This window comes from Plasmopara halstedii (assembly GCF_900000015.1).
Source record: "Plasmopara halstedii genome assembly, contig: Scaffold_650, whole genome shotgun sequence".
NCBI classification, from domain to species: domain Eukaryota; phylum Oomycota; class Peronosporomycetes; order Peronosporales; family Peronosporaceae; genus Plasmopara; species Plasmopara halstedii.
Window position 1 is genome coordinate 1,505,474 of NW_020187567.1, and position 9,724 is coordinate 1,515,197.

Genomic DNA, 9,724 nt, shown 5'->3' on the forward strand with positions numbered 1-9,724 from the left:
CGTAGTTGGACAACTTGCGGTCTCTCGTAGTTTGGGCGACCGACATTTGCGAAAATATGTGACAGCAGAGCCTTCTGTCTTTCATATCAAACTTGGCGAGCACTTCTCGAATGGTTTATTAATAATTGCTAGCGACGGATTATGGGAAACGATGAGTAATGATGACGTCGTGCGCTTTCTAGCCGAAAGATTAAATTACGGGGCTGCGGAAGACGGACGTGCCTCATTGAATGACATTGCGATCGATTTGATTACCGAAAGTTATGTCCGAGGAAGTCTCGATAACATAGCTGTAGTTCTCAAAGCGTTGCCGTAATTCGAATGAGATTTATTCAAGAAATATCTCATCAAAAAGTTAAGTATTATATCTAATCACCAAAGCGTCGGGCTTGTTGACCGTATTGAAATAGTACCTTAATAACTCGATCAATAGATGGAACGAGTACGTCAGCACTCTCAGCAAGATCATCGAGTGATGATGCACCTCCAAGCACCCCAACAGACAGACCGCATCCAGCATTTCTACCCAGTAACATATCAGTGGACGTGTCACCCACCATAATAGTATTATGTGGCTCGACATTAAGCTGTTGGCAAATAGTCCAGATCTGTTCACCGGCGGGTTTAGCAGGAAGTCCATCGTCGCCACAGGCTAGAGCATCGACCATATCAATGACGTCCAGATGCTTCAGCGTGTCGATTGTAGGCTGTCGATCGTCTGTTGTACACACTGCAATTTTCATATCCATTTTTCTTATCGTGCGAAAGAGAGCAGGAATGTTAGTAAGTGGGCGACTAGTAAGCACTGGATCTGGCATACTCCAGCAGTGCTGAATGATCTCATCTGCTTTTTGCTGAAGCATTCCTTCGGCTACTAACACACGTACAGCGAGTTTATAGAGTTCTCCCATTGGGGTGCAACAGAGAGCACCTTTCGACTTGATTGAACGACTAATCCAGTCATAGCCCATAGCGGCAAAGAGCTTTTCACGAACGGGTAGACCGGTGGTCATCTCGACCTTCCACGCTTGAGACTCTACCCAACCGCCCCACATGAGTGTAAAATCAATGAGTGTTCCATCCTTATCGAAAACGACAAGTCCTGGGCTACAACGTGGACCTCGTGTAGCTTCAGCATGGCCGACAGAGCTCGCAAATCGTCGATTCAGCGCCGAAGCTAACAGACCATTTGCTCGATTTGATGGCATACCATGGAGTTGACGGATTCTGCAGACTAGAAACATGTTGAGCAGAGACACAGGGTAAATCTCAGGATGGGAATGCCATCATTTTTGTGTGAAAAAGATTTTCACAGCGAAAATTTAAGTAATAATTTATTAAAAGCTTAAGGCCTCTCTCGTCTTTTATAAAGACAACTGAAGGAAATACACGTGAGGTGTCTAGAATACTAACACGTTTTGTTAGCGTCAAGAAGATGTTCCTACTGCTCCGGTAACCTGATAACTTTGTTAACACCTAACTTTTGCCTTCTGCACGCGGGTTTGGGTATAAAGTAATCAGTTCAAAACGCAATCTACGCCTTTGTTGCGAGGTTACTTTTCTCTCTTTTTGGGTGCAACCATCCACATGTTAAATCGTCAGAGGTACGTCAAGCACATTAAACACATGATTTGTCGTCACTCCTGCATATAGCAGGTGGTATTGATGACACGCAGCAGGCTGTTTTCTCTATCAAACTTTAGGTGCTGCAACCTTGATGATGATATATTCCTACTATCTTATTGGATATAAGTACTCATTCAAAGCTAAGTCTAAAAACTTCGGTGGACTTTATCCGCGACTTAAATCATATGCTGTATTCTCCCTAAGGTGCTACGCCACCAATCCACATGCCTTACAACCTCGAGCGACCAATTCCCTAGCTCTTGTCTTGTTAACATTGCTATTTGATCATTTTAATGACTTTTTTATCCAGAACTCATTAAAAACATGTAATTTATAGTATATCATTGTTTAGAGCAGAAAAATTACCTTTACGTTAGGAAGTAATTTAAATGTTTACCTTATACATCGGGAGAAGAATGAGTGTTACTGGCCGATCTAAAGTGCAGGGGTAACTTCACCAGTCTAGGTCAAAGGTAAATGGCTTGTTTACCGGTCCGATTACTTCTTTTGTGGACTAGCCTGGCTGACAAGAAAAACTGATGGGAATGGAAGCAGCTGTACTGGATCATTTGTGTAATGCCATCTACACATTTACAGTTTTCTTTGAGGTTTCCTACGGAATCATTGAATTGGTTGGCACCGTGTTTGTATAAACAGATGCTATAGCAAGCAAAAGCCGTACGCGACGCCCTCTTTGAGTAAATATTGTCGATCAATTACTAGCGCCACAAGGATAACACACAATATGGAAATGAAAGCTGGCAATCAGCAGATGAGAAACAGTCTATCGCGGGAATCAGCTGCTCGAGTTTCAAGCACCTTTCCGTCATTTCGTGAAGTTCAAAAATGTCCCTTGAGTATAAAAGTGCACTCAGTTGTTTTGCATAGCTTGCAATCGCAGTCATGCAGTTGAGCTCGCTGTCAATTCACCGTCGTAATTGGATGCACTAATCTCCTCATAATGTAGTCCTTACATAATTTCGTTTGGCTTACCGCTCAACGTAATTTCTCGTTCATATTTATAAGATCTAACTAATTGTGGGGTTAAAATCCATCCTAATTATTTTCTTAAGAAACACATCCGATTTTTGGTCTAGATAACATTTTGAGCGAATAAAAATAGAGCACTGTTGTGTGAGGTTCAATTCTAAAAGGAATTGTATCCCAGCCCGAGGTGATAGGAATAGGCGCTGCATTGTGTATTAGCCACTCTGTTTCTCACACGAATGTTGCTTTTGGGTGGGAGAGTGCGTGAGTGAGAGTATAGATAAAGCAGCAATATTATTGTGAATGCGTTTCGAAGCTTGTTTTCTAGTCGATGACGATGCAACGTAAGGTAGATCTGCCTTACAAATATGCCAGAGCAAAGGTCTGAATGCCTCCATAAATCAGATGATCTGCACAGATTCTATTTTCTATGCAGGATGGAAAGACTTGAAAAAGACTACACACCTGGTCGCTATTACGCATCTAATCTCACTTCTACGTATATGAGACAAATTGGAAAGGATGAGTAGCAACAGTAGCAAACCAGATAGCGGGCCCAAGCAAATAACGAAATTTAGTGCATTCTGCTTGCTGTTACATTGTACGAATAATGTAACCTCCACGTGATGGGAATATTTGAAAGTTAGTTTTCAATTTTCAGTATTATACTCCACAAGTAGGAATTTGTGATCAAAATAGTTTTTGAAAGATGCGTGGAGTCAGTCACCCTGAGACAGATAATAATATTTTAAGATACTGGGATTGGATATGAGGTTTATTATGCTTTCTTATCGTTTGCAACTTGCTTGCTTCCCATATGAAAGTACTGAGTGGGATATTTTGATCTTGCTGTAAGCGACTTAGAATCGAAAATAGAATCGTATTGAAGAAGCTAGAAAAGACGGGTTGCGTTGTTCTTAAACCTATGTTTTGCTTAAGAGAAATAACTACCAAGATTTGCGCTTACTTGAATTCCTAAGTTCCAGATTTCTTAATGACTTAAGGGAAATTCCTCTACTGCAGTCAGACGAGCCAGCGATGTGTAATTTTCTCAAAATGAGCTGTTGCTCGTCCTTATCGTATATAATCTTCGTGATAAACACATAGAATCAGATTTTGAGACTGTCGTATAAGAACGATAGGTTAGTAACTCAAGGAATTGTATAAACCAAAAGTTTTGTGCTGTAAAACCTTCCATCATTAGAAACAAAATTGCCATTCCGTAGATGGATCTGTTTTGTACATATTATTACTTATGGCTGAACGACAAAAACAGTTGAATAATATTTGAAGCTCAGAAAGCGATGGGCACAGACAAGAGCCGCGCCATACGAAAACGTGATTTGCTCGACGTTTTATCATCCATCTGAGTCGAGTCTTCCCTCATGGCGCATCATCCACCACTCGACTCTTCTTTGCACATCCATGCTGGAAGTGTCTCGATACGATTTGTCCAACGTCGCTTTGAAAGAAGAGAGCAGAAGCGCAGCAGGATTTGGTGTGTGGTCTAGAAGAGCCATAGCAATAACATGTTCGACGACAAAAGTAACGTGTATAACGGTCATGGTCATAATTCAATTTGACTTGGTACTGAAACTCAAGTCAATCATTTACACTATGCGTGCGACACATTCAACTTCGACGACATTTTCCCCACCTATGGCTAATAGCTCTTCAAAATCCGTTCAGTGTGCTTCTCCACGCAAGCGCAAGCTCAGTGAGTCCACAGTCAATTCCCCAGTGTCGTTCAATGAAGCTTTTGGCTGCAGCCCGACAGAGCGAGTAATTTCACCAAAGAAGAAGGTAAAACCTGAAGAATACGCTATTAACGGATCAAACAAATGGGAGAATTACACTGCTGCCAACATCGCGTACGCGCTGGATTGCTTGAATGCCGACAATAATTACAATAGCTTCAGCGGCATTGAAGTCGAGCCTATTGCATTTCAAGAAACACAAGATGGCGACCTTACCACGGATGAGCTTCAGATACTGCAGTATTTTCTCGCTTGAATGCGATGACTGTCATAACCAGGCTGAAGCAGCTTCTTGTCATGTCAGTAGCTGCTTCAGTCATACTCAGGTAGCCTTTCAAGGCATTGCAGCGACAAATTCGTCTGAGATTCCAGCCATATTGCAGCCGCAGAAACACCAGTTGTCACGTATCTCATGGTACGAGCAGTCTGCACTGACATCGTCGAGAACTTTCACAGTATACGTTAAGTTATTTGATGTGCGCGATATGCCAAAAGTATGTCTACAATTGTGTGCAAATGAGACGAGTATTCGCCTTAGCTGCAATATAATGAATGACAAATATATGTCGTTGTGGTCAGTAACGAAGGTTTTCTTAATGAATTCTCTCTATTCCGAACAATAATACTTACTTGACACATCGATTCACCAAAGAGAGTGTAATGAATGTTCTAAATTTTGTCGTAATGATACACGGCTACTGGAACTTCAAAGTGATTTTCACTCGCTCAGGTACTTAGTTCACGAGTCCATTAAAAAATGCTTCTAAGTAGTTCCAGGAAACGTAAGCTGGATTCTAGACTACTAATCATTTTGATAGATGCAACGAATGAATAACCAAGAAGTTTATAACGAAGGTAGAGTCTGACACGGTTGACAGCGAGGTTAAACATGACTGCAATTACAAGCTATTGCACTTGACATACTTAGGAAAACTGTAGAAGCTCATGAAATGACGAGAAGGTGATTGAAACGCTGGCAGCCAAATCCTACGACAGACTGTTTATCACCTGCCGATTGCTGCGCTTACGTTTGCAATGTCAATGCAAGGACGAGTATGTCGTGTATCCATATGGCGCTTGTAATTTCCCGAGGTATTTCCTTTCAAGCAGGCGCTTTCGCCAGCGGTAGCATGTGTGGGTTGCAAGCATGGTACTTTTGAAAACTGTAATTTTGTCAAAGACCTCAAAGAAGTCCATCGATGTGTAGATGTAATTTCCATCAAACCTAAAAGTAAATCGACAGTTAAATCATCAACAGTCATCAAAGTTTGTTGCTGTCGAATTACTAAGTATCTTTATTAAGAGCAAAATTAATGCCTTGGTGTTGACAAGTCTCGATCGAAACTTACGCCTCACTTTGATGACAGCTGTGGAGACGTTTTATACTGCGATCTTGTGCACCTACACCATACACTTTTGCATACATCATTATCTTAAAGCTGTACAAAATTCACATTGCACTTTGTTGTGAATGCGAGCGTCAAATTGTCGGTATTTTAAAAAAGGGGCAAGTGGTGTACTCATCGCGTGCAATGTGTTGAGTAAACCACTTCTACTCAACCCTTCCACATTTGGTACGATTGCATCAAATAGAACGTGGGAATCATGTAGCTGTAAAATATTTCATTTGGTATTCATCATCGGTATTCACAAGATGATAGAACTCTGAGAGGATGAGTTTGTAGTATACGTGGACTGCTAGCCGTACCAATTCTCATATTTATTGATTGACAAAGGCAGTTTTCTAACGAGGTTCAGTGAAACGTATATGTTTAGGATTTGCTCATATAGAGATTATTTATTTAAAGGCTGTCAGTTTCGCTTCTGGTGGACCCAGCCTCTGTGCATTGACTAACGCGAATCTAAGAGTCAAAGTGCACGGCAAACTCGTTGCGCTTTGCAGCAGTAATTATCAATCTCACATTTGAGCCCTGAAAGAACTGTATCATCTGCGTGGATGGATCATGTTCCCGAGACAGATAAACCGACTCGTATCTATCAAGAGATCACAAAGCTGACAGACAAAGGTCTAAAAGCGGGTAATCTCTCGCCTGGAGGGTCTCACTAGAGACAGTCGAAGAAGCTGCGACTTTCTTAAAGGGGTGCAGATTGCAATTGAGAACGTTGACTGTTGTTATCAAGGTCTTAAAGCGGTAATTAGCCCTAAATAAATCACGGGTGGTGTGCAATGAACGTGCGATGCGCGACTATTAAAACCAGTCTTTAGTATGCGAAGACATTAGAAATGTCATACATGAGTACGATACCTGTTTGTTTCGCGACTAAGGAGCAAATATAAGATTTAAAGGTTATCTTATACCTTGATATGACGTTTGAAGACTATAGCAGCGTGAAACGTCGTCTAGTCCAGGGACTCAAGATACAATGTTAGGCTAGGAATGGCGTGGGTGGAACGCTATAAATAATGGATCAACTGGAAGTAAAAAATCCAATTGCTGCGTTTGCCTATGAAGTGGGCTTAGCGGCTTATATATCCACCTTAGTCAGGAAGCAGAAGCTCTTTTGGCGCGAACACGAAGCTGTTGGATAGAAGCTGGATTGTGCAACTTTAATAGCGCTGGTCTTGCTAGAATAGCTCGAAAAGTAGAACCAATAATGAGCCGCGATCTCAGAATGGGTTGAAAAAGTACGATAGTGTCCAAATCGCATCTCCAGTTGGACGAAAGAAAAGTTAGCTGTGAGCTATCGCCTCTTGTGCCAGGTTCACTGAGGAGTCTTCCATGCTAGAGCCAGTATTATGAAAAGCGACCGTGTGTCGCGAGTTGAATGTCCAAGTCCTGAAGATGACAAGGATACTCATCCTTATCAGGGTCTATTGAGTCAGCGATTCCATGCCATAGTGTAACCGGCAAGGATACAGTCGGCGAACCCACCGTGTCAGGTAGCGAGAACATGAGTAAGTATCGAGAAAGATTATCCACCCGTCCTTAGAGTGACCAAGGGGCTATAATACACACTATTCCTAGAAGGACAAGAATGGACCATTACTGGTAACTTCAAGGCCTGGTCGTCCTTTTGCGACGAACTGACACCTGTTTTCACGGCATTAGCACACGAGATTGTGACACACTTGTAACCCTTTCTCGTCCGTTCTAGAAGACACCAGATTTTTAACCGAGCGCCCGGCCAACGTTACACTCTAATGCAAGGAAATACCACGGAACGGTAACCAAGATGGTAAGAGTAATTTCGGAAAAAGAGCTGACCTTGTGAGGTTGGTCTTGGACACAATCGTGGAGTACAGAGTGCGAGTAGAAGGACATATATCATCAAAATTCAACAAATACTTCATACATCTGTTGATGGAGAATCCAGACGTGAAGACAAGAGGTCCTTGATGCGGGTAGATACAAGAGTAGGGTGGCGCTCATGAAATTAAGTTGAATTGGCAATAGCTTTTTTGAAAAACTATGACACACAATTGACTCTTTCTTCCTTGCAAAACACGAAATATGTTTGGTGAGTGAGAAAAGCGCACCAATCGGCGCCGACTTCGATTTTGAAAAGGCCAGCGAGCAAGCAGAGAATTCTGCAACATTTGAATAAGCTTGATACATCTGCGATATTGACACCATCAGCAACATCCAAATCGAATGTCGTGCAGAATAAACAGCAAGCACAATACTTTAGTGCTCATGATTTGTTGATAAATATCGTGAACTATATGTGATATTCCACCTACTAAACCCTCGGTCAGTACGATGGATTTTATCAGCTGCTGATGTGCGACAGGGATTTCCCTCCTCTTGCGGTGAGCACTGGTGCTACCATGCAGACTGTCGATTTAGTCAGCAACGTTTAGTCGACGGATGGCGTATTTGTTCTGGTCTTATCGTGACTAAACATCAACAGTTCTGTCAGTATAATCGACCAAACTCGTGCAGACCAGGAGAAGTCGAATGTGAGATCACATTAAACACTACGTGCACAACGAACAGTGCTCGAGTACATGCGCTTGAAAAGTATTGCGCCAATATATAAGTGTTTTTTACGCCGACGAAATTTTTTTTCTGGGTTGCTTCATTGAAAACGAAAAACCTGGAGGCAGATATTCAAAACAGTAAGACCATCGTAGGTTGGATAATGATTCTGTCCGAAACAAATTTGAGGCCACTAGTGCATTATAGAATTATACAGAGATGGCGCTAATATCTTTGGAAGAATTTCAAATGATATTGGGGTAGGCGAGATTCAAACCAAGTCTTAACTTTATTTTTTTCAAATTTAAATTCGCCATTCCACATCCTCTGTAACGCTTGGACCTGTGCTGTAATCTGTGCTTTACTTCAAGCAGATTTGACGGGTATGAATGCGTAATTGTATTTTAGTCTTGCCAGCTGAAAGCAAAAAGAAGATTTGGTCTGATAAGCATTCACCTGCAGTGAAGTAGGCCTTCGTCAAGTTCAGGGTGTATTAGCTTAGCTTTGAGCCGATTGTGATATATACAGATACTGTGTTGTTGCTACAGCAAAGTCGCTACCATACCTCTCACATAGAACGGCAACATTTAATCTTCTTTGCTGAGCATTCGTTGGAGGTAAGATATAAGCGGCTTCAACTCTTTGTGGTGGGGAATACACTTTCGCGTTGCACTTCAAGCGTTTGCATACTATAATAGTGAGGTCGCGCATTAACGAGGCGCTAAGCAAAGCGTACGGATCAGATGCAACATGGATTGTGCCCAGAAGGCTTCGAGATGCAGCAAATATGAGCGTTTTATCAAAGCCTAAGGTTCCACTTTCACCCCACTACTATTTTCTACATGAGATCTGTATTACAGCACTGTCCCCAGAAAAACTCAGCGTAAAGTGATGCCTCACAATGCGGACCTCAAGAATACTAAGCGAGGCACATACAACCTTTTGATAGACCATCCCGGAAAATATAATGCTCGGAGCATGCTATGTGATGGTGGCCCTTCTTGTATGAGTGGATAATCCCATATTTGCACACCTGTGAAATGTCTCAACGGGTCGAGCCCTTGCCGCATGTGGTAACACTTTTGTCCGGCATAATGGTCCCGAAAGAGTGTGTTTAGTTCTGAGTATGAACCAAAGTTGATCTTTCAGAAAGAGACCGATAATAAGATATTATGGTGTGTACGGACCGTGTAAGCAATTGGCTCATTTTGCTGCTGTCATCAGTGATGAGACCTGCGGGGAGTCCTGCCAGACTGTTCCTCAGCAGAGGCGTCTACTAAAATGACATGTTGACAATTAGTATCATAAATATCTAATAGAGATCCGCCGAATACGGCGAATTCTTTGCAAACGATGCTTAAGGCATTCGGCATCGAGTTGGATGTGTCAACCACTGACTATCCGAACCCGAAC

At 42.1% G+C, this 9,724-nt stretch overlaps 4 protein-coding genes across 4 annotated transcripts; 1 reads left to right on the plus strand and 3 right to left on the minus strand.

The window, feature by feature from the left end:
* Positions 1–368: 368 nt before the first annotated feature.
* PHALS_12931 (HAD-like domain) lies at positions 369–1,208 on the minus strand (the record flags this gene model as incomplete). Its single annotated transcript, XM_024728582.1, has 1 exon — positions 369–1,208. One exon carries the CDS (start codon positions 1,206–1,208, stop codon positions 369–371), a length of 840 nt encoding a protein of 279 aa, XP_024579044.1.
* Positions 1,209–3,845: 2,637 nt separating this feature from the next.
* Positions 3,846–4,202, minus strand: PHALS_14647 (uncharacterized protein). Its single transcript, XM_024728583.2, has one exon. It carries the CDS (start codon positions 4,182–4,184, stop codon positions 3,972–3,974), a length of 213 nt encoding a protein of 70 aa, XP_024579045.1. The 5' UTR covers positions 4,185–4,202; the 3' UTR covers positions 3,846–3,971.
* A 28-nt stretch (positions 4,203–4,230) lies between these two features.
* On the plus strand, positions 4,231–4,626 carry PHALS_12932 (uncharacterized protein; the record flags this gene model as incomplete). The annotated part of the gene is made up of 1 exon (XM_024728584.1): positions 4,231–4,626. The coding sequence occupies one exon, from the start codon at positions 4,231–4,233 to the stop codon at positions 4,624–4,626; it is 396 nt and encodes a 131-aa protein (XP_024579046.1).
* A 78-nt stretch (positions 4,627–4,704) lies between these two features.
* PHALS_14649 (uncharacterized protein) lies at positions 4,705–5,009 on the minus strand (the record flags this gene model as incomplete). Its single annotated transcript, XM_024728585.1, has 2 exons — positions 4,705–4,908; positions 5,001–5,009. 2 exons carry the CDS (start codon positions 5,007–5,009, stop codon positions 4,705–4,707), a joined length of 213 nt encoding a protein of 70 aa, XP_024579047.1.
* Between the last annotated feature and the right edge of the window lie 4,715 nt (positions 5,010–9,724).